Source organism: Amblyomma maculatum, chromosome 8 (assembly GCF_055883805.1).
Source record: "Amblyomma maculatum isolate TAMU_Amacu chromosome 8, ASM5588380v1, whole genome shotgun sequence".
NCBI classification, from domain to species: Eukaryota; Metazoa; Arthropoda; class Arachnida; order Ixodida; family Ixodidae; genus Amblyomma; species Amblyomma maculatum.
In genome coordinates this window covers 127,985,818-128,010,660 of record NC_139351.1, presented here as the reverse complement: position 1 = coordinate 128,010,660, position 24,843 = coordinate 127,985,818, and the positions used below count along the sequence as shown (strand labels likewise).

At 46.2% G+C, this 24,843-nt stretch overlaps 1 protein-coding gene and 1 pseudogene across 1 annotated transcript; both read left to right on the top strand.

Annotated features, from left to right (window-relative positions):
• Window positions 1-7,250, top strand: LOC146182526 (beta-galactosidase-like). Its single transcript, XM_084575966.1, has 3 exons — window positions 1-1,446; window positions 6,113-6,385; window positions 7,098-7,250. The coding sequence occupies exons 1-3, from the start codon at window positions 1-3 to the stop codon at window positions 7,248-7,250; spliced, it is 1,872 nt and encodes a 623-aa protein (XP_084432092.1).
• Window positions 7,251-19,556: 12,306 nt separating this feature from the next.
• Window positions 19,557-24,843, top strand: LOC146182525 (beta-galactosidase-like; annotated as a pseudogene).

Below are 24,843 nucleotides of genomic sequence, written 5' to 3'. Positions count from 1 at the left end.
ATGACAATCTTCGAGTGTTCTAAAGGAGACCGCTCCATCTACATTAACCACACCCGCAGAGAGTTCGTCAAAGATGGCCAGCCATTCCGCTTCATCGCCGGCGAAATGCACTACTTCCGTGTGCCGAGAGAGTACTGGAAAGATCGACTGCACAAAATCAAGATGGCCGGCCTCAACGCCGTGGCCTTTTACATCGAATGGAGCGGTCACGAACCGGAACCCGGAGTCTACAACTTCGAAGGTGACTACGACCTGGACGCCTTCTTGAAGGAAATCAAGAATTATGATCTTCTGGCAGTGGCGAAACCAGGACCATATATCTGTGGCGAGCGAGACAACGGGGGATTTCCCTACTGGCTTCTCAGAGATCATCCCTCCATGAAGTACCGAAGCAGTGACAAGAACTACCTGGCGGCCGCAGACCGCTGGTTCGGGAAGCTCCTGCCCGTGCTAGCGCGGCACTTGTACAAGAACGGCGGTCCCCTCTTCGCCGTCCAGGTGGAGAACGAGTACGGCCACTACGGAAAGTGTGACAAGGCCTACATGGAGCACCTGCTGACCGTCATGGAAAAGCACATGGGAAAAGACGTCGTTTACTTCCGAACCGACTTTCCGTTCTACGGATTTTATGCGTGCGACAAGGTACGCGACATATTGGTAGCCGGAAACGTTCCGGCACATTACAGTGTGTCTAGCGTATTCGCTGTTATGAAACGTGTGAACCCCAAGCCGGCTCCCATGGTGGTAGTGGAGTTTTACACCGGTTGGATGGACTACTGGGGATGGGCACACAACTTTAAAACAAGGACGGCTGTGATGAACACCTTCAAGCTCATGATTCAGCAGAATGCCTCCGTGACCTTCTACATGTTCGCGGGAGGCACCAACTTCGGGTTTAAATCGGCGAAGGGTAACAACCACCCTATCACAACGAGCTACGACTATGGTGCTCCTGTTGCCGAACACGGAGACATCCGACCCATCTACTACGACATCCGTGATCTCGTTACTAAGTATCTTGGGACGACGCCTAAAGGGGAACTACCTCGCAACCAGACTAAGCTTAACGTCGGCAACGTTCAGCTGAACGACTACATTTCACTCGAAGACGTGATGAATCACTTTAGAAGCAAAAATTGGCTCAACAGCAAGAAATCTTTGAACTTATTGACTTTCGAGGCTATGAAACATGATTACGGCTTCATGTTTTACAGAACGACAGTCGCAGTGTACTCATACGGGACAGTGACGTTGTACCTTAGCAAACTGCGAGATAGGGCTTACGTGCAGGCCGGAGGCAAGCAGTTCATATACTACGACTCCGTTGTCAGTGGCAAACCTGCTAAGCTTACGAATGTGGTACCAGCCAAGAAGGGAGACAAAATCTCTATCCTGGTGGAGAACATGGGGAGAGAATGCTATGGAGCCGTAAACCATGACCCAAAGGTGAGTGAACCGTGTATCCATGCGCCACTTCAATGAACCCCGTGTTTGCAAAGGCATGCTTTCTGCAGCCTTGATACTTACATATGAATGTGCCGTGCAAAATTCAGCACAGCGCTCTGGCTCTTTAGTTCACCATATCGTCTGAATAAGGAATATGTCAACATTTGTGCCTCTGGCTTCGCACCGCACTTCCACGATCACGTCAGGAGACACTGATTTATCTTTCATCATAAATACTGCATTCCATTTTATACTTGAATGCAGAGTATATAATTCTACCAAAATTTCGACATTAATTCATATTGGTCGCCTAAAAATTGTATACGCGCTGTACACGAGTTAAATTGCATAGCCGATGCGCACGCATTGCAACTGGCATTAACAAGCTTCGTACTAACACATATGTGCTGCATACTATTTAATATCTGTCACAAAACCTTCTGGTATGAACTGATGTGTTCTACTAACTATACTCGGAAGTCCCCTTTCTGTGGGCCTGTAGCTAAGACTCACCAAGGAAGGGTCTATGTACGTGTTTCGTCACTGCGCCAGGTCGTCAAAGCAGCAATATGGTAAGGACCTACAGTGTTTTCACGCTAGTTCAGAAAAACATTCACTATCAACGCAGTTCCTTGACCACTCGTTTTTCTATTGCCGCGGAACTATATAATTTCCATGGCCAAATGTCGGGGTCATTCAATTGTTCAATGCGAGAGAAAGGTCTGTGCTGTTTGATGGTGTTTGTGACATATGGCCCATCCTCTTCAGAACTATATAACGCGGCGGAATGACAGTTGCGCTGCGGTCCTTCAGCTTAGGTTCATGTCTTTAAGTACCTTTCTTATTTCGACTCGAGCGACAGAAAGTCGACTGAGAGTATAGTTCATGTACATGGTGATGGACTCCTAGGTGAATGCGCGAATGAGTGGCGGCATTGTCTCGAGAGTTAATGCGCCTGCTTTTGGCACCAGTGGATGCGATGTGTCACCCAACTCCAAGCACCCTTTCTAGTTCCTTCTGCACCAAACGCCACTTTGATTTGCGAACAGGTGGCTACATTTTGAAAGTATAGCACGAGTGTCAACTACGCGGCTCTGTTGTATTGGAGTACAACGGAGAGGAGAAAGCATGCGAGGGTAAGGACTTCAGTAAGCGCCATCTTCTAAGCTGTTCTGACTAGCGCGAGTCAGCACCTGCCCATGATGTTATGCAGCTGAGTGTCAAGAAGCTATGGCCAACTAGTTTTGATCCACTGCATAACACTGCGGGCGGTATTTCAAATAGCACAAATTTGCGATAAGCATCCTACTGTGCCCAAGAAACCAGTTCAACTGTAACAAAAAAGAACTGTTCGTTTAAGAAGCTCGATATAGGCACAATATTTTGGTGAAGGTTAAAGGGTCCATCAAACGCTACCCGCAAACATGACCGGAGCCCGGCGTCGGGTAGGGAGCGTTGCGCGTTTACGCCTTGATTGATTGATTGAAAAAATTTTTATTCACAAAGTCTTGTGAGATCATGTGGGTTGCCAATGCCGACGGTCAGGATCATCGCTGATTAGTATAGCCTCCCAGTGCTCTTTCACGGTGTTTGTAATGGGGCTTGAATTGGCATGCCCAAAGGTTCTCCCGACTCGGCTATAAAGGTCTCTTTGAGGAGGTCGCTTCGCAGTGGTAGAACAGCCGACGACGCGAGCTCCAGCGGCATAACTGATTTGCAAGCTTATTAACCCTCTACCGATTTCCGCTCTGGTTCTCCTAGGCGCCGATGCACCTGAAAATCGACGTTCGCGTGATAGTCTTCAAGGAGTGGCCTGCTGTACAGTCCGCCCATTCTTTCACAGTATCGCGCGAGCGTCGACCGCAGCGGCGCCGAGCCGAAGCAGAGCGGAAATAGGGAATGAGTGAGGGGGTGTAATCATGCTGCTTGTCTGCTCTGAGCCGTCGGGCGCTACCCCGTATTCTGCGAGCGCTCGTTCTAACTGCTGATGTTCGTGGTTCCGATTGGTGCTAACTGTGACGTTCCAAATATTACCTGTCCCTGGTTCCATCTGCGGGTACTGTCTCGAGAAGGTTTCTTTTGGAAGTAATCAAGGTGACAATATTTAATGTTCTTGACAATACCAAAGTAACGATTGCAAATAATTATTGGGCATGTTAGGTTTTTTTTTTTTTTCTTAACGCGAAAGCGTTACTTCGCTATGTTCACAGATTTCTGTCGGCAGACAGTATCCCCAGTCCATGTCCGCAGACCGCGTCCGCAAAATCGTGTCCGCAGCAGTTGCGGGTAATTGAGAAGCGGTAGAGGTTAATGAGTGGCGTCAATCGATTGAGGCTGACGTAATGTTGCTTCCGAAAAATAATTAGGCCAATAAGTTCATTAGGTAATTTTTTACAGGCTAGAAATGTAACAGTTGTCCGCAGCAGTTGTGAGTAATGGAGAAGTGATAGAGGTTAATGAGTGGTGTCAATTGATAGAGGGCGACGTAGTGTTGTGACCGAGATAATAATTAGGCCAATAAGGTAATTGAGGGCATTGAGGGAATACACGCAAAATCGTGTCTGCAGCAGTTGTGAATAATTGAGAAGTCGTAGAGGTTAATAAGTGGTGTCAATCGATAGACGGTGATGTAATGTTGTGTGCGTAAAAATAATTAGACCAATTAAGCAATTAAAGGCAAAAAATGAAAAAGTAAAGACGAAAATGGTCTCATTAGCGAATGGTTTGACGTCACATTTGAATGTATTAAATATTAAAATAGTTAATTAAATGAGTCAATTAGAGTGACGTCAAGAACGTGACGTCACGTAACCGGAAGTAGAGCCGAAAAAAGGCATAGGAAGGGACTGGCGCGCAATTTGAAAGTACCTAAGACTAAAATGGGCAAACAAGAAGTGAATTAGTGTGAAGTCAAGCATGTGACGTCACGCAACCGGAAGTAGAGCCGAAAAAGGGCATAGGGTTTGCGCGCAATTTGAAAGTACCAAAGACTAAGATGAATAAACAAGAAGTGAATTAATGCGACGTAGAGGATGTGACGCCACGCAATCGGAAGTAGAGCCGGAAAAGAGCATAGGAAGGGATTGGCGCGGAATTTGAATGTACCGAAGACTAAAATGGGTAAACAAGAAGTGGATTAATGTGACGTCAAGGATGTGATGTCAGGCAACCGGAAGTAGAGCCGAAAAAAGGAATAAGAAGGTATTAGCGCGCAATTTGAAAGTACCAAAGACTAAAATGACTAAACAAAAAGTGATTTAATGTGACGTAGAGGATGTGACGTCACGCAACCGGAAGTAGAGCCGAAAAAGGGTATAGGAAGCGCTTGGCACGTAATTTCAAAGTACGAATGAATAAAATGGGTAAACAATAAGTGCATTAAGCAACTAGAAGCAACCAGAAGCAACCAACAGCAGCATCCGTGCTTTCGCATTACTCCAATGCAAATTCTGCAGTGCTTTTTAAATTTTGCAAATGTGTATACTTCCAAGATATTCTTCGCACTGTATGCACATATGGCGGATGAAAACAAACAGTGACAGCTTCTTCGGGCACCGATGCACACCAGCCGATTGTGGCAGGGGTTGCTTCGTACTAATCAGAACAGCCTAGCAGGCGAAACTCTCTGGAGCAGCAGGTATTGTGGGCATGCCCTCGCTTGCCTTGTCATCTCCTGCGTCTTCCGGCGCGCCTTTCGGTCGACGCTAAGAATTGACAGGCTGTACATTTAGAATGCAGGGGTGTTGCGAAGAGCGACAACCCATACTCATGTGTTCCCCCTAATGTTGTATCATCTTGTACGTGTCACCAGTGGCTCTCATAACGACACACCTGGGCTCCACACGAGTTCTTATCTGTCCCTGAAGCATCTCCTTCTAACTCCTATGTGCCGCATACGAGTTCCCATGACTGCAAAAATGTATCTCATGTGACTATATACGTATGTAGTATACTGCATCTGACACGAGACATGAGTGGACACACGAGATCAGACGTCTCTAGTATAAACTCACTACTAGCTGCTTCCTGTCAATGATATCGGCTGTTGAATGCCCCGTATACACTTGAGTTTGTTTCTTGAAACAAACAGATAAGAGTTGATGAGCAAGTGCCTAACAAGCGAAGAAATAAGAAGGGAGAAAACTCACAGCGTCCTTTTTTGCAGAATTTTCTTCTTTATCTCTACGTTTGCTCTCTTGCTCCCAATAGCATTACATACAAGCTGTCTATCGCTCAGCGCTTCCGATCACATTACCTATACATATACATTTAGTTCGAAGATAAGTACGCTAACCTAAGCTTTGTTGGCCGGTTGTAAAACTTCCTAACGCAGAACGCTAGGTATCTTCGCGGTGGAGCTACGCTCATGTCAATAAACAAGCGTGCCATTAAAACGTGCTCAAACAGCGGCGCATTGAATATTATGGTTTGGTTTAACTTACGAGGTTTTTAAAATCCCACAGTGGGGTAGGATATAAGGAACGCCGTAGTGGAGGGCTACGGAGTAATGTCGACCACCTGGGGTTATTTAACGTGCACTGGCATCGCACAGCACACGGACGTCTTGCTTTTCGGCTCCATCTAAAAGTAGCTTTTAGTGAACGAGGTTGCGGTTGCGGTGGTAAGTTTCTGAAGGTAGTAAATATAACGCTCATGTCTTTTGCAGGGGCTAACTATAGCCTATATGAACGGCTACTTAACCAAGAACTGGATCATAGAAGCGGTTCCCATCAATAAAAACCGCGACATCACCGAAATCCTCCACATTGTGCAACGCCGGGGCGGGTACAGCGTTCCTGGTTTCTTCCACGGGACTTTCAAACTCAAGAAAGGAGAGAAGCCTGCGGATACCTTTCTGAACCCGTCCGGGTGGATCAAAGGCTTCGCATTTATCAACGGCATCAACCTGGGACGATACTGGCCGGCATCGGGACCACAGGCAAGTACAGCAGCTGTGATCTCAGTAAAGCTTCCTCTGAACTACCGGCGAGATGCTGGATGCTGGAAATTCACCTGTTCTTTTTGCGGGTTTCAGCGCTTGAAGGCCATACTCATCTATGCAGAATAATAACTAAGTTATGTATTCATGTCCAGGGAAAATGCTGATGAAACTATTGCACCTACCAGTTAGTTGGAGGTTTGCCATCGGAGGGATGATTTTCCCAAAACAGAAAAACTCGAAAGGGCACTCGAGCGAGAAGGTTGCCTCAGTTTGGGAAGAAAAAATAAAAATCACGTAGCAGTCGCTCAAAATCCTATCTATGTGGGGTGCACGACTTAGTGAAATGTTTTCTCCGTAGCATCATTTGCGAAGGAACGTCACTGGGACAGACTTACACTAGAAATGTCAACGTCATTCATTTAGCACACATGCACTCTTTGTCACTGCTACCAAAAAACCAACTGGCAGCAGTATATCACGAAGTTAATACATATATGGCTCATTAAATGATGCACTTCCTGGATCCATATGAAACATTTTTTCTTAAATTCTGGGCCAAGCATGACTTTGTGTGAACCATTTCATTGCCTGATCAAACTTTTCTTGCTTCTGGGCTGAAGTTAGTCAAACTGATACTCCCCGCTTAACTTTGTTACCTCCGTGATTCAGAACAGGCTGTAACTCATACATAGTATTGGTACTCGCGCAGGTGACCCTCTATGTTCCGGGCGTGTACCTGAAGCCTCATCCGGAAGAGAACCGGCTAATGCTCTTCGAAACCGAAGGTGCCCCAGCAAGTCGCACAGTCTCACTCACGGACAAGGCGATCCTGGATGCAAAAATCGCGTCTCCTAGGCCCTGATGCATGGCATGTAGTTTACACCGCAAGCGACGTGGCAGCGATTTCTCTGACTCAGCTCCAGAAAGAAACAGGAAGCACTGCCGATAACGATTCAAGGGCTCGTGCAGTACTGTACACATGGCGGCGCCATGAGTCTGCAGTACGGAACATCAACCAATGTGGCATTCACGCGTATTCCATGTTCAATACACTTATACGCCGCTCACCTGCTGCGTATGATGGAAGAAAGGTACGATTTAACCTTAAGAAAGACAACACCCTATCACCCTTGCTATTTTCCATCCCCTTCGTGTTAACAGCTTTTACGATGATTATCCACTGGACTCCTCGCTTCTACGTTTGTGGTCCTTTTGTCCCGCTCCAGATTGGGGTAGTTGCCGGATGTATACCGATCGTCACGATTTACACCCAAGACGGTGACTGAGAAAGTGAAGTAATATGTATTTTGTCTCCCGGAAGGTGTGCGTTGATCTGCAATGGCTTGTGGGCTAATCACATTCAGGTATTCTCCTGCAAACTTGCATATAAGGTAAGCAGATCTAGATTGGAGCCTTGCTGCTATTTATTACAGGCACTCTCCTGGAAGCAGCATCACTGCCGCATCCAATCCATGGTGCATTGCCATGCAGAGAAGCAGAGTCTGCAGCGTTTGTTAACGGAGGAAAAGTATCCCCCCCCCCCCCCCTTTTTTTTCTTGGGGGGGGGGGGGGGGGGGTCAGTGAAAACTTCGTCTCTCTTTATGGTGGTTGGCTTTGGTTTGCGGGATTTGGCGTCCCAAGGCGACTCAGGATATTAGAGACGCCAAAGTGGAGGGCTCCGGAAATTACGGCCACCTGGGATTCTCTTAAGTGCACGGACCCCGCACGGCCCACGGGCGCCTTGCGCTTCGCGTCCATCAAAAAGCGGCTTTTTGGTGGCCGACCGAAAAGTCACAAGATGAGTTTGACCACAGTGCCCATTTAGTGTGCGTTTTAAATGTCATAGATCGACTCGATTGCCATTTAGGTACCGTTATTTAGAAGCCTGCTTCAACGGGACATTGGCAGGGCAGTTGGCAAAGCGGAGCACTATACTCTAACATTAGGGATACGCTGAAGGGCAATGCAAACTCCGAATGCGCACCCACCGAGAGTTTAACAAGGCTGGTGCATTACACCCTTTCATAGCAAGGAGCTTACGTCACCACTTACAGATGAGCTGTGACCGGGTCAGGAAATGAAACAGCACACGCGGGTATGTCTTAAGTGCTGACGGGCACTTCGTGGCTCGAATGCAAACTCCGCAATTGCCAATTGTCATGTTCTCAGTGATGATGGTCGTGGCGTCAGTAGTGTGGATGCGAGCAAATTGAGAAAATCACGCAGGAGAAAAGGAAATAACTCCTTTTACCGCAAAAGCAGTGGTTATCAGGGCGTTATATCTACCTCCTGAAAGCGGAAACCTTTCCCCTCACTAGTACCACCCGCCAGCACGTCCATCACTACAGCCTTCTCCTCATAAAGACACCGACCACCACACAACTTCGCCCACTTTCAGCTTCCGGATTGCCTTCCAACACCCCGTCGACCCTACAGAAACCCTAATCGCCGAAATTCATATTTCCCACAAGGACTATCCGCCAGATAGCAGCAGCGATAAACGATCGTCTGCAGATTAGGCAACCATTTGGTAAAATAATTGGAGAAAGCAGTCAGTGGCGGCAAATCGCACGTGGAGGTTAATTAGTGTTGACGCTTCCAAGACGCTCTGACTGTTCGTTTCTTTTTAGCCCTCCAGCGAAAGAGCTGCGGTTCTTCTGTCATCCTCTCCTTGCATATGTGTACGCGTGTCTGTTAATTTGCGCCCATCATTCATCCTGTGGATGCAAATTCTAGTCAGCCAAACTCTTCAGTCACACGAAGGTTCAGTGCGAGCTCTTAAAACGGCGATATATTCACTGACGAAATGGGACGTTCATCTGCCCACCAGAAGCGCCAACCATGGATCGCCTCCGTGTCTGAAGTCTTTACGCAGCCTCCATCTGCCGCCAGTGTAGATCCATCTGCCAAGCCAAGAAAAATTCCTCGCGCGAAATCTCGCTCAGTGTAAAAACATCACTTGCAACCACTCAAGAAAGAGTAACCGTCGAGATCGATTCCAACATACTTTTGCAGTGTTTCCGCATTAGATGTCCGATAACCCGTATTCTTTTCAACAACCAGGCGCACGCACACGCTCACCAACCCACCCACTCAACAATACACAGTCAGCCATCCAAATTACCCCGCCCCCCCCCCCCCCCCCCTCACACACACACACACGCAAGCACAGGCACGCACGATTTTCGAGATGTTTGGAACGGCCTGCTTACCATCGAGCCCTCCTTCCAGCATCGTAGACGGGGGAACGGAGAGTCAAGCTGCTAAGTGTATGGATGAAGACTTCGGAAGTCCCGAACCTGAAAGGTAACAATATCCGGTATAAGCAATAGGCAGAGATCTTTTCCTTTGGGTCTAATGGTGATGTTCACTACGTAGAGAAGAAACTTGAATTGGTATAAAACAGCAATTCTTTAAACGACTGCTCCTAGGGTTAGCCCTCGTAAAATCTGGTTTTCTTTATTATTTCACGGTAATCTTCCGCTTATTCGCCGGAAGGAGCCACTTTGTCTGGGTCACTGATTTTATGAGTGTATAAGATTCAACTACAAACAAGTAATAATTTGCTGACAAGGAGACGCGTAGACTTTTTAGCTAGTACACGATGATGAAGTTTTCACAGCAGGCGAATGAGAAAACATGGAAATGTGTAGGAGTTGTTGTTCTTGTTGTGGCTGTAGGAACAAGGAAAAGAAAATGCACGGGCCTGCTACTGGCTCTGTAGCTGAGCCACCTCCGCTGCCTCGTGCAGACAGGAGAGAGAATAGAGAAGAAAGAAAAGGAAGAGGGAGAGAAAGACGCGCACCGCAACAACAGCCATCGTCCACAACCGAAGCAGTGGCGGGTGCAATGACGGCCTACGACAGATAAAATTCGGCGGCAGGCTAGCCTCCGCCGCAAGCGGCGGTGACCTACCTGTCCCAGCCCCATTAGGGCCAGTATCAGCCACCCTTCACTCGCCTACGTAGGACACGATTTCCAGGACGGAAAGTTACAAACAGGGCCCAGCAGCATGTAAGAAAGGCGGATGCTGGCAACGTTGCCTTCTAAACGCGGGCTGGAAGAACCGGCTGCGACGCTCCAGAGAGCTTGCGAGACACGAATATGAACCGTCGTGCTCACCGTTTCTGTGTGCAGTTTTGCTACTTTTACGATATAAATATTTTAAAATAGGGCAGACTTTCGTGTGAGACTGATAACACAGCGACGTTGGTTGCGTTTGGTTCGAATAAGTCATCCGTTTTTAAACTTCAAGACTGGTCATTTCTATCTGTTGTGGAGAAAAGTGACAGGTGTATACGGAACGCTTTCCTTTTGCTGTAAACCAATTTGAAACGGCGCTGATTTCTGCTTTACTGCATGTGTTTCCATATGCTGTGTGGTGCTGCGTTCGAGGAAGCGCTAAATGAAAGGCGCCAAACGGACGCCTGGATCGGACGCCTGGTGAAGTCACAGGTGACGGTCGAACGTGACGTCATGACCGTACATGGCGGTGTGACGACGTCACCTGGGTTATTAGATGGTCCTTACGTCACGACCAGCTATGATGACGCAATGTAAGAACCGGACGTGATGTCGTGTGTCTGCTGCCGTCGTGTGCAAACGTGTCACATATATTCCTTTGTAGTTTGCGTCTACCCATTATGCGCGGCGTTGCAGGCACGTGTGCACACGCTTGCTCGTTGGGCATGACAAGCTCCAAAAAGGTGCTTTTATGAAAAAGCCTTATCTGCCGGACAATAAAGTTTACTCACTCACCCACAGTCACCGTCTTAGCATGTATGAATGACAATACTGATGCGGACTAATCAATGAAAGACGACGCATCACCTGCGTCGCACTTCTGCTTATTTTGCGCGCTCAGATTTAAACTCCTGAGAGTTAAACTTGCGACAGGAAGAGCCAAGTATTCTATTGATACGTGAATTGCATTAGTGTATATTGTGTGTAACCATGCTGCACTCCCACGAAAAAAAGTTCCAGTGATCGAGTTTATTTATTTATTTATTTACATTACCCCTTAGGGCCAGAGGCATTACAGAGGGGGAGTGGTAAATACACAAAAAATGAAGAGAGTACAGTATGTGCATGAATGTCAAATAGCACCTGAGTATACAATGTTAGCTAGAGCTACGCGAAACTGCACATAGTTAGTAATGCCAACAATTTCTGCGGGAAGGTGGTTCCAGTCTCGTCAGGTTCGCGGCAGGAAAGATTGCGAGAAGCATTTCGTGTTACATGATAAAATTCCAACTTTGTGTTGATGGTCAATGCGATGAGATACATAAATTGGACGGGGAATGAGGCGATCACGAAGAGCGGGATGATGGTGCAACTTGTGGAACAAGGTTATGCGGAAAACTTTTCTGCGCGATGTCAGTAGAGGGAGGCACAAATTAGTCTTCATGGCTGTTATACTGGCTGTTCGGTTGTAGTTAGCAAGAATAAAACGTACAGAGTTATTTTGAACCATCTCGAGATCAGTAATTAAGTTCACATGAGTAGGGTCCCATACCGGTGAAGCATACTCGAGTTTCGATCTTATTAATGTTTTGTATAGTAACAGTTTCAAGTGAGAAGAAACATTATAAAAGTTGCGACGTAAGTAGCCTAGCATGCGATTACCATTTTTAGTTATGTTCTCGGTATGGAGGGACCAGTCGAGGTTACTAGTAATGTGGACGCCGAGGTATTTGTATTACGGAACTGATTCCAAGGAAATGTTATCGAGGTAGTAGTAGGGTGGGGAGGAAGTTTTTCTAGATACGCGCATGATTTTGCATTTGTTAATATTTAGCTGCATTAGCCAGTCCCTGCACCATTTACCAATAGCAGAAAGGTCTGACTGAAGTAAGGTAATGTCGTTAGCATTGGTTATTTCTCTATAAATGACACAATCATCGGCGAAAAGGTGAATACGAGAATTTACAAGAGAGACAAGATCGTTAATGTAAATTAGAAACAAAAGAGGACCAAGAACGGAACCTTGTGGAACTCCAGAACACACCTTTGTAAAGCTAGAATTGTAACCATTAGCAGAGACAAATTGTGAGCGATTAAGTAAAAAACATTCAATCCATTTCAATAAGTTACAGTCAATGTTCAGATTTGATAGTTTGTGAAGTAGTAGTTTGTGAAAGACCTTGTCGAACGCTTTAGAAAAATCTAAGAATATGCAGTCAGCTAGTGATGAGATGTCTAGAATGTGATGCAGAGCATGTGTAAATGATATTAACTGTGTTTCACATGTGTAAGATTTCCGAAAACCATGTTGCGCTGATGTAAAAAACGATTTCGATTCGAGGAAATTAACAAGGTTAGTGAATATAATATATTCGAGCATTTTGCAACAGGTACTAGTAAGGGATATTGGACGATAATTACTAGGGGATGCTTTACTGCCGGATTTGTAGACTGGAACCACTTTTCCGATATTCCACTCATTAGGAAGTGTTGAATGATCAAGTGATTGCTGGAAAAGTTTTGATAACATTATAGAAGAATAAGCCGAAGTGTTTTTTAAGAACTTTGAATTGATACAGTCATATCCCGGAGCAGAGTGAAAACTGAGACCATTAATAAGCTTGTTGACGTCTGGCATATCAATGGTTATTGGGGGCATGATAAAGTAGTTTGAATAGTGTATTGTGGGCATAGGTACAGATATGGTTGTACAGTTGACAGTAAATGCGCGGTTCAGAATTGTAGCACAAAAAGTTGTGCAGTATGAGCGGCTCCATGTGTAATCTGTATATCGCCACAGCGGTGCTCCTTCAGTTGTATTATAGCTTGCTTCGTCTGCACTAAAGTCGCGCTTGCATGTTCGGAACAATATTCTCGCCGTCATAGCAACGCAATATTACAATCGCGTCGCTAGTGTTCCCTTTCATCGCTGCTAAACGCAGGTCTCTTATCGCAGATTTCCGAGATTCTGTCATTCGCATTAGATAGATAATCGCCATCAGACGTGATGAAACGCCTTTATTTCAGGCCACTGCGCATAAGCATGCACGCTCAAAGTAAAAAGAAAAAAAATGACTTTGTGCCGTGAGTTACAAGGGGTAAAACGATGCTTTGCGGGGAAGTGGTAGCCCCAGCGTTGGTATTTGCGCGAGCAAAACATTAAAAGAAAGCCTCCGAGAGAGAAGCACACATTTACCCCGCCGGGGTGGCGCACTGGTTACGGCGCTCGACTACTGTTCCCAAGGACGCGGGCTCGAATCCCGGCCTCGGCGGCCGCTTTTCGCTGGAGGTGAAAAGCACGGCGCCCGTTTGCAGTGCGATGTCAGTGCACGTTAAAGAACCCCAGGTGGTCGAAATTTCCGGAGTCCTCCACTACGGCGTCTCTCATAGACTGAGTCGCTTTGGGACGTTAAACACCACAAACCAGAAGCATAAATTTGCTTCAAAGAAAGGCGAGATAGCAAGAGGCATAAAATTAAACACAACCGCATATTCCTACAATTGAAGCAAATGACCAGGATGAAGCAGAAATGCAAAGTGAAGTTTGTGTCGAATACGAGCAGCTGTCACCTAAAACAGAGCAGAGTTCTCTTTCAAAAGTGCCAGCACTAATAGGGAAACAGGCCCAAGAAATCGAGCTACTCAAGTTGCACTGCAGTATTCCCAAAGAGCAAATGTAGCAATGAAAATCTGCAGTTTACGAATTATAAGGTGATAACCACGTTCTACAGCGCCAACACGAAGAAGAAAGGTCGAAGACTGCTGTGTTCTGTCAGGTCCGTTTTAATGCATCATATGAGGATTTCATGTTTACACAAGGTTCCCCGATTAAGAGCACTTTGTCGCACTGGTCTCAACCACTGAACCACCACAGCAGGTATGTAAAAATTGTAAATGTTATGAATATAATAGAAAGTACCTATTTCTCTTACGACTCGGAACTTCGGACTACGACTATTTTCAATCTAGGGAATATACCGCCCGCCTTCTACAGGTTTTAATTGAAGCTGCAAGAGTCATTTGTCCTCTTCCAACTGCGAACTGCTGACTGCAGGTACATTCAACCACATAAAGAAGTCGTCTGTTTTATCGCGGTTTGCCGAGCAGGCTACAGACTATTGTTTTCTCCTACCTCCGCTTCAAGACAGTGTTCCAGAGCTGCTGACAGCGTAAACCTTCAGAGCGTGCCGATCTTTTGAATTAAATTTACAAACAGTTAGTCATTTGAGGGGCATTTATTTATTTATTTATTTATTTATTTATTTATTTATTTATTTATTTATTTATTTATTTATTTATTTATTTATTTATTTATTTCAAAATACTGCAGGCCAATATTTTGGCCCAGGCAGGAGTGGATATACAAGGCATTAAAACAACAAATAAAAATAAAAATCAAAACACGGGATTAGAGTAAATGAACAAGACAACAAAATACAACACTGTATCATTCAAAAAAATGTAACTCTAGAGCTTTAATGAGCTTTAAGTCTTCCTTGGGCGTCAGGCTCGAATAGTTATGACGGGTTTCGTTATCTCTGTTCATATATGGATCCCTGTTCGTATTTGATAATGTTCAGTCGACTGCTTAACCAACCAATACACACGTCTTTCTAAGACACTGTCGGGTCGCCGCCTCCTTGCCCGGCTACACATCCAACATACCACCCTTATGGAAGATCGTGTACGCCTCCCTTTCGAGTGGAGATGCGCCCTCCACGTATGCCCTCTTCCTAAAAACATGACACGTGAAGACCACAATGACCGGCGCCTGGCGCGGGCGGAAGCCATGGGCCGCCATTATGGGTCGAAACCCGGCATTTACTACGTGGACGTCTCCGGCCCCCACCCTGGGGGATGGTACATGGCCGCAGTGGTCCACCAGTCCAAAACTGTTAACGGGCTTACATTTCGCGCCCGTGGCATAACCCACGCGGAGGAGGTCGCCATTCCGCTGGCAGCTACCTACACTGATTCTAAAACAATTATCTCCGACTCGCGAGGGACCTGTCGGAACGTCGAGCAAGGCTGGGCGCCATACTTAGCCTACCCACTACTTCAAAATTGCACCTACACCGGGGACCCCGCTTACCGGAATATAGTATGGGCTCCTGCTCATATGGGTCTCGAGGGGAATGAGGCAGCCGACGCCGCCGCCCGCGCGCTCTCTTTCCGGGCTTCCCATCTCGACCCCCTAGATCAGGATCTCGAATTCGAACCCGCGTATTCTTTTAAAGACATTGTTCTTTATTATCAATCTTGTCATAGCCTTTACCCTAGCCCGAGTAAAGGTCTATCTAAGACGGAGGAGCGGCTTCTACTCCGTCTTTATCCCAACACTCTGCTGTGCCCGGCAGCACTAAAACATTTTAATCCCTCCTTCACGGGTTGTTGTCCGCACTGTGCGGAGAAGTCTTCGGACATCTACCACATGGTGTGGGCTTGCCCATCCAACCCAGCTGTTCCTCCTCACCCCAACCCCACTCGGGAGGACTGGGAGGCGACCCTGCTCGGCTGCTATGACCTGCAGGCCCAAAAGGCCTTGGTCGAGCGCGCCCGGGCAGCGGCCGATGCCACTGGGGTCCCGTACTAGGGACCCCACCGAGTATCTGTAAGGGTTGGATGTTCATAGATCCGGCAGATGCATACATCCACCCCTTTTGGATCAATAAACGTTTGTCACCACCACCATCACCACCCAGAACGGCATCAGCAAGGAAAAAAGTAGACTCGGTCAGCTCGAAGAAGGTATATCTTCATTCGTAGCATCCCTGTGCTTGTTCACTTCGTCGCAGAATGTAGCTGTTTTCATGCGGTTTTTCCAGGGGGAGGAGAGTGGGCTTCTTAGGTACCATTTGAATGGGAGCGATTTTTTATCGTGACGGACTCATGGAATACATGAGGAGCACTGACTACTCTTAAACTACTACTACATAAAAAGTGCTTGTTTGCAATTGGAACTTCCAGTAACCAGACTCGAAACTTATGGCCTGCTGCCACTTTTCTTTAAACTTCTGCGCAGTGATGACTGCTGGACTCTTTGCCCAGCAGACTCGACAATTACATTTGATTCAAGGCGTATTGGATATGTTCCGACATTCACCATGCACATCTTAGTTATATGCCATGCACGCACAGTACCGCCCTCTCGTAGAAATAAGCATAATGTTAAGGAGCATCGTCTATTCTAAGCAAAATTCGTAGAACCTTTCCAAACAGAAGATACACCACTTACAGTACGTAAAAAACGCTAAAAATTCCGCCTCCGGTGATACATTTTTGCCTGCTAAAGGGTGTACCGTTTGCTTGCTTTGCTTGCTTGCTTGCTTGCTTGCTTGCTTGCTTGCTTTGCTTTGCTTGCTTGCTTGCTTGCTTGACCGTACACCCTTTAGCAGGCAAAAATGTATCACCGGAGGCGGAATTTTTAGCGTTTTTTACGTACTGTAAGTGGTGTATCTTATCTTTGGAAAGGTTCTACGAATTTTGCTTAGAATAGACGATGCTCCTTAACATTATGCTTATTTCTACGAGAGGGCGGTACTGTGCGTGCATGGCATATAACTAAGATGTGCATGGTGAATGTCGGAATTTAGCGGCTTTAGTAAAGCCGCTAAATTTAGCAGGAAAACTGCCAGCTTCTATATACGTTAGTCGGTCTCCGCTCTGCTAAAACCCTCTAATGACGCGAGTTTCGTGAGACGTCGTGACTTGTGAGCAGTTTCTATTTATAACATTTTTTTTTTTTTTTTTTTTTTTTTTCAGTGACAATGCGTATACATGTCACAAGGTGTAAAAAAGGGCCGCCGCATATCATCGCCATCCGCGGAATGAATTCCCGGTGCGTTCTGGGTTAGCGTGATTATTCAGACGAATATTTGACGGTAAATTCCTGTACGTTCAAGGCTGGAAAAAACTGCCTGGACGGATCTCCACGGTTCGCTGCAAGTGTGAATACCCAATCATGAGAGGGCGCCGCGTTTGAAAGAAGACACGTATACTTTCATTTAGCGAGGAAATGAGCAAAACATTTTTGATGAGGCCGGGGGAAGCTAAAGTCGGAACTAGAACCGCGTAAATAGAGGGAAAACGTACGAAGGCATGAACGGCACGCGGCAAGATTGCTTTGGAAAGCAGGAAGCAAACAAGCAGAAAAAAATTACCGTCACGAGCCGGTCTTTTTCGCTGGACGGTTCATTAAACAACACGACTCTATAGCTATTATGTGTGACCGTATTTCTCGCGTCTCTAACAGCGAGAAAGTGCCACACTGAGAGGTAGATCCAGCGGAAGAATGAACAGCGACAGTGACACGTTTGAAACGAGGTAGTCCATCTCCATCTCAAGCATCCATCTTTTTTATCATTGCTTTTCATAATATAGATTTATCCCAGGGTTGTGAGGCCTCAAATTTCTCTCGAGACCTATCACCGGGGTTCTACACAGCGGACGGCTGCCACATCTCCCACTTTCACCATCTGGACTTTCACCAAGTAATGACTCTCATTTCCACTTATGGACAACAAACAACATTTATGCACGCAGTTTGTGTGACTTCTTGCACATGGCTGCACTCCACACATTCCTGTGACGCTATACCACCACCTTTTATGCCGTGTGGCAAACTCAGCGCCATAAATAAATAAATAAATATCATTGCTTTTCCCCTAAACATTTATTCAAGTACGGCTTTGCATGTCACCTTTGTTTCAATTCATAATGTCAATAGCCTCCATGCAGCATTCGGTATGAGCCTTGGTAAGTTATCTTTATGCAGAAGTCTAGCGAAACATAGCCCATTGTAAAACAGCGCAGAAAAATTAAACAAAGAAAAATGGAAACACGAGTCTTGATTGGGCGAGGTGGTTTCCGTGGTCTATTGTAAGAACAGCAAGGAAAATAGTGCGTTTTAGCTTGTAGAACGTGCTATTTGAAATTTATCATAGAAATCAGCTTACGCAGCTTTCCAAGTTCAGAATCGGGCTTGTTTGCTAACGTTCAAATTTAATCGGGGAATTTTGCTGGTTAAGCCGGAAAAACTGTTGCTGCGGGGCTGGCATGAATGTTCCGCTGGCTGAGTTTGATCGGGTTCGCGAGTTCCATTGGTCGTTTTGAAGCACCCTGCTTTCTCGTAGAGCGCCCTCTCTTGATCCGCCGACCAAAAGAGGATACATCTGGAACTCCGAGGGTCGGCCTAACGTTTTCGGTGTGGCCAGGACGTCGTCAAACGACAAGAGAGTTAGGCTGACTGGGTTCATTATGGAGCCATTCCTGAAGCTACATTTACCGCCATTTCGGGGCACATCCAGAACGAATAGGGGCCTCAGACATTCCTTTGTGGAATATATTCATAGCACGTAAATTTCTAAAGCTGGCAGGAAATCCAAGCGATTGCGGAGTTATCAACTGTAAATTATTTTATAACAAACTTCGACCTCATTGCCTCATATGGAACGGAGTTCTGCAGTAAACTTTTTAAATCATTTCATGTCTGAAGTACTTCTGAAATACTTTTGAAGGACAGACAAAATATCAGCTTTTCTCTTCGCGCAAAAAGAAGCTCTAAAATATGTTTTAAATTTAACACGTTCGGGTATGTCGCGTATATTTTGACTTCTCTCGCACGGTACCTGTCCTTTTTAAAAGAGATGATATACGAACGTAGAAGCTAGGAGGTCTCTGTCACATGATTTACTACATGACAAGGTGCCGTTCCTCTCCGCTTACAAAGCTAGCCCTCGTTGCCACATACGCTATATGCAAGCGCAGTCAACGTCTTTCGCGTATGAAGAGAGAGAAAAAAAAAGAAGGAGTTGGATACATATGCATATGACGTGAACTCGAAGTGAATACGCAATCAACGGACGCGGAAAAGAGCTCTAAGTCAGCTACTTGACCTGGAGGTTTTTATTACAGAAAGGAAAAGATGTATACCCTAGTTTGCCTCAGCGAATTGCTCAGGAAATGCACCTCTCGCCCACCTTCCTGTACCATTAAAAGAAATACTTTGCGCACGAAACGACGTCACGTAGTTTAGAGTAAGCTTTACGGAAATAATAGAAATTGGGAAGACATGACGAAAATTGGAATGCCAGGAGCATAAAATTTCGGGTAGCCAAACCACGCACAATGCAGCAGATTTATTGGTTGTCAGCGACAATGGTTCGCATTACGAAAAGAAGGATGAATCTGTGAGCATGTCTGAAACATGGTCTCAATATGGACTGTAACGTCGGCTTTTGTGATCATCCAGCTGCTCCAGTGTTGTCAGGCAGACAAGCGCTCTTTTAGTGTAGACCATGTTAACAAGACATTTCTCAAAGATGGCAAGCCTTTCAGCTATGTGGCCGGCGAAATGCACTACTTTCGCATTCCTAAACCCTACTGGAGGGATCGTCTGCACAAGATCAAGATGGCCGGCCTCAACGCCGTCTCCTTCTACATCGAGTGGAGTGGCCACGAACCGGAACCGGGACAGTAAAACTTCGAAGACATGTACGACCTAGAGTCCTTCATCGACCAGATTCAGCAGCAAGGTTTGCTGGCCGCGGCACGTCCGGGGCCGTACATGTGCGGCGAGAGGAGCAATGGCGGCCTTCCGTACTGGCTCCTCAGGCAGAAACGGGACATGACTTACCGCACCATGGACAAGGCGTTCATTTCCGCTGTGGACTCTTGGTTCAACAAGCTTTTGCCGATGCTTGAACGTTACTTGTACAAAAACGGAGGCCCCATATTCGCAGTGAAGGTGGAAAACGAGTACGGTCACTACCACCAGTGTGACAAGACTTACATGGAACATCTACTGACCGTGTTGGAGGCACACCTAGGAAGGGACATTGTTTACTTTCGCACCGACTCTGCCACGACCGATCACTACACGTGCGACAGAGTCCGCGACATCATCGCGGCCTTTAACTTCAAACATTCGTGGGACATTGACGAAAGCTTGGCCATTGTGCAGCAGGAGAACATCAAACCGGTGCCTATGATCATCGGCGAGTACTACACCGGTTGGATGGACTACTGGGGTTGGAAACACAGCTATGAGAGTCCAAAGTCCATAGTACGGTCGTACGAAGCTCTGTTGAAGCGTGGCGTCTCTGTGACCTTTTACATGTTCGTAGGTGGCACCAAGTTTGGTTTCACGACGGCCAGGAGTGGGACATGGCCACTGACTACGAGCTATGACTACAGTGCGCCTATTGCTGAGGGCGGTGATATGCGAGTAATCTACTACGACATCCGGAACGTAACACTGCGCTTTATGCATGGAGATGCGCCCGACGGGGACATTCCTCAGAACGCGGCAAAGCTTCAGGTCGGCTCTGTTGAGATGAACGACTACATGTCCTTGGAAGAAGTGATGAATCACTTTCGGGAAAAGGACTGGCTCAAGCGGAAAGAGTCTGCTGATCCAGTGAAATTTGAATACATGGAACAGGACGGTGGGTTCCTCCTTCACAAAGCCATCGCCACTGGGAAGACTGATGAGGAGGGAAAGCTGCATCTACCCGGTCTGGCCGATCGCGCTTATGTGAGGACAGGAGGAAAGCTGTTCCGCTTCTACAACCACGCCGTAAGTGACCGGGACCCCAGCTACAGCAAGACTGTTCCTATACAGAAGGGCGATGTCCTGACCATCCTCGTGGAAAGTATGGGAAGAGAGATGTACGTTAGCTTAAACCACGACATCAAGGTACGTATATGTCGTCGTTGCGCTTAAGAACGAAAGCGCCAATCTGGGAACAACTACCCGAAGCAAAATTCTGTCTTTCCTGTGGAGACACGCCCCTGCTCTATAAAAGCTGCATAGAAACGCTGTAGCTGTCACGCAAGTGTAGTAATGACGTTGTGCCTGTAGATGATAGTCCTGACCAGAATCATTCATGGCTATACATTTGGTATTCGGTCTCTTTCTTGACTAATGATTCACCTTGACCTTGACAGAGCGAAATCGTCTGTGATGCTAGCGATCGGCGCCCCTTCTGCAGTGTGGCGCTGCCATCTCGCAGCCAATCAATAAACTCAGAAATTTAATTGGTGACAATTGTGCGTCTCATTTCAGCCAATCGCACTCAGATGTAAGGCGAGAGAAGAACAAAAGCCTGTGCAACACCACCGTTGCACGGTATCAAAATTTTTGCCGAATTATATTCTGCCAATATTTCTTTATTAATCTATTAACACCCCACTTGTCTTATGTGTGACGTGGGCAGGAATTAATAGCAAACATATTACGTGGCGGGGTGTAAAAATTGGGACAAACCAGTTCTTCCTGCAGCTGCAGCATTCTTATGACTTTTTAGTCCAGTTGCATTCTAGCTCTCTACAGGGGTTCCAACAGGCCACATGTGTACTCCCGCCCAAGGTTTTAACAATATCGATTGTTGCGTCTCCAACTGCAGCACGTAGAATACTTCTCTCCGCTTTGCAGGTTCCTCATTCGTATAGAAATTTAACACATTGCGTAGTAACAAATGGTCCCTTTACTACAATAGCAAATTAGGATGGGAGGTTTGCTTGAATCCGTCAGAATAAACTTAAAATTCCCATCCTTTGCCGCGACAAAGAGGCAATTCAAGCGGCGCATGTAGTAGCAGTTGTCATCCATTTCGCTTCATTTCGACAAAGTAACGGTCTAAAACTGGAAGTGTCTGCGAATTAACTTTGTTAAGTAGATGCTCCGCAAAAACCGTTGCGACGTATGCTGCTTGTTTAGTTTATATCGCACCAGAGGATGCGGATTTTAGGTTATTTCTGAGTGAATCAGGCAAGTAGAATGCCATTTGAAAAGCAGGCCCTTGTAAGTACCACTTCGAGCGCTAAATTAGAGCACAAATTTGCAAGCGGTGTAGCTGATAGGCGCATCATATACGTTACATTTAGCGATGCAACACTTGAGGTCATTAAAAATTTGGGAGGGTGTACATTTAATTGCTATGCTTTTCCTCGAGTTTCATCCAACAATTGTGACGTCATCGTTCTTTGTACAGCGTTCCAGTGGCCTCATTCGATTTATCGTTGGACACATAGCACACAGTCTCAAATGCCCTCAGTACGTTTTTCACTACCAATCAGTCTTATCGTGAGGTCATTTCCACAAGCATGAATACAAAACAAACAGCAATTGCATTCCAGTTATGTTCATTAGTAGCACCTATGATACAACATTAGCAAACAAATAAAGCAGACTGGCAGTGGCAAAAAAAGGCAAGCGCACAAGCTTTCCTTGGCAGTGGCGAACAAATGAATTTACAGCACACTCACCATATCGCACAATGGCACACTGGTATCAACCGGTAGCAGGGACGGCTATTACGTAGTTACCATTTACTCATCAAGCACACTGTCTTAGAGGCGTAGAAAGATAACGATGCTGGCAATATCATGACTCGGCCGATTGATTTTTCTGTGTCAAAAAGGAACAAATCTTTGTAGGTGTCATTATGACAGCTTTGCTCGTAGTGAACAAAAGTGCTTATGTCAATATGGCTGTTTTAGTGAGTACGCTACGTTTCTTTTTTCCAGTTTACGTTTTTTTTTTTTCTTTGCGTAGTTTATGTACAGTCAAATGTGCGACTGAAAAGGCATGTTTTGTTACTAATTTGATCCGTCTTTTTTTCTGCGTAAATTGGGTTTTCACTTATTCTCATTGTTCCTAGGTAGAGTGATACTGAGGTGTGTTACCGCTGGCCTGCTTTATCCGATGAATTCAGCCTCCGCTTTTCAATATATTCCGCACATTCCTTTATCGCTCTCGTCTGATCTGCTCGGGAAAAATGTAGTGCGCAGTTCTTTCGGGTGTTAGAGCTGGCGCATCTCTGCCTGATAGACAGCAAGTCTGAGCTGCGAGACACTTCAGCTAGTTCCGTTGCTATCATGACAAAATGCTAAACGTGGGATGACTAAATGCTGGTCTAGCTGTAACCTGACACAGATCTCCGTGTAGAGTCTAGCGCCTTTTACTTGTAGCGTTTCGAGTAAACCTACTTGCGCGGCGGAACCCGGTTAACCAAGCATGCGACTTTGGAGCTCTTCTTTGGTTCTTTGCACTCATTGGGGGTCTTTTAACCGACTTTATACTGGTGAATAGCAAGCAGACGGTAATAAAGCAGGCAAATGAACACCAGTGGATGGCCCCTTAAATAAGAACCGGAATAAGCTTGTTCATTCTAGATTTCCATGCAGGGTCTCCGACGCGTTCTCGTGAATGACGTTGAAATCCTGGATTGGACCACCGAGGTCGTGCCGATGACAAGCAACCGAGACATCACCGAGCTGTTGAGGATAATCCGGGGCCCGGGAAACGGCACTGTTCCGGGCTTCTTCCACGGAAGGTTCACCTTGCCCCAGGGGCAAGAGGTCCTGGACACCTTCCTGGACCCCACGGGTTGGAAAAAGGGCATTGCCTTCGTCAACGGCTTCAACCTTGGTCGGTATTGGCCGGTATTGGCCGGTTGCTGGTCCTCAGGTAAGTGAAAAAAGATATCGTTGGAGACCCATATAAATTGTCAATTCACGCGCACGCACGCACGCACACACACACACACACACACACACACACACACACACACACACACACACACACACACACACACACACACACACACACACACACACACACACACACACACACACACACACACACACACACACACACACACACACACACACACACACACACACACACACACACACACACACACACACACACACACACACACACACACAAAGAAAAAGGTTCGGAATATACATCTTACCATGAAAGCGCACAGTGAATAAAAAAAAAGACATTTAATTACGTTGTATTTCATCTTACCGTGAAAGTGCATAGTTAATGATGCATCTAAAAATACATTTAATTACGCGGTATTTGATTTGTTAGCGTTAAATGAAAGTGTTTGCTTCTCATTTTCGTACAATAATTTGCCGACGAGGAATCGCCAGAGTAATTCTGCGATGCTCCGGTATCGAACCGATACACAAGGTAAAGATTCCAGCAGATCTAAAGCATTCATTTCATTTAATTTTATTTTTATTTCATTAAAGGCCCCTTTGGAGAGCGTTACATATCGGGTGGGTAGAAACGCTGTCTCATCACGTATTGAGCCTTTTCAATGAACGGGTTCTCCTTACGACGCAGTGTTCGTTAACACGCGGTCTTGCAGAGCGCGCCGTGTATGCAGCCAGACATTTGCATTACATTCACGTAACCATCCTGTGATTACTCTTTCCCCTGAGCTTTCATTCAGACTGCGCTTGTTCTTTCATGCAAAGGTGACAAAATTTACACGTGCAGAAACCACAAATGACAGATTTCTTTCGTATCTGGAATGTCTTTTCAGGTAACTCTGTACGTTCCGGCCACCGTGCTGAAGGCGCACCCGGAGGAGAACCACGTGATTCTCTTTGAGGGGGCGGCCGCCAATCGAACTATGAAGTTCGTGGACAAGCCGTTGTTGGACGCAGAAATAGAAAACCCTAGCCTGTAA

Coding starts and splice junctions, on each gene's coding strand:
- LOC146182526 (XM_084575966.1), top strand. CDS start 1: ATGACAATCTTCGAGTGTTCTAAAGGAGACCGCTCCATCTACATTAAC. Junction 1,447..6,112: donor CCGTAAACCATGACCCAAAG/GTGAGTGAACCG, acceptor TGTCTTTTGCAG/GGGCTAACTATAGCCTATAT. Junction 6,386..7,097: donor GGCCGGCATCGGGACCACAG/GCAAGTACAGCA, acceptor GTACTCGCGCAG/GTGACCCTCTATGTTCCGGG.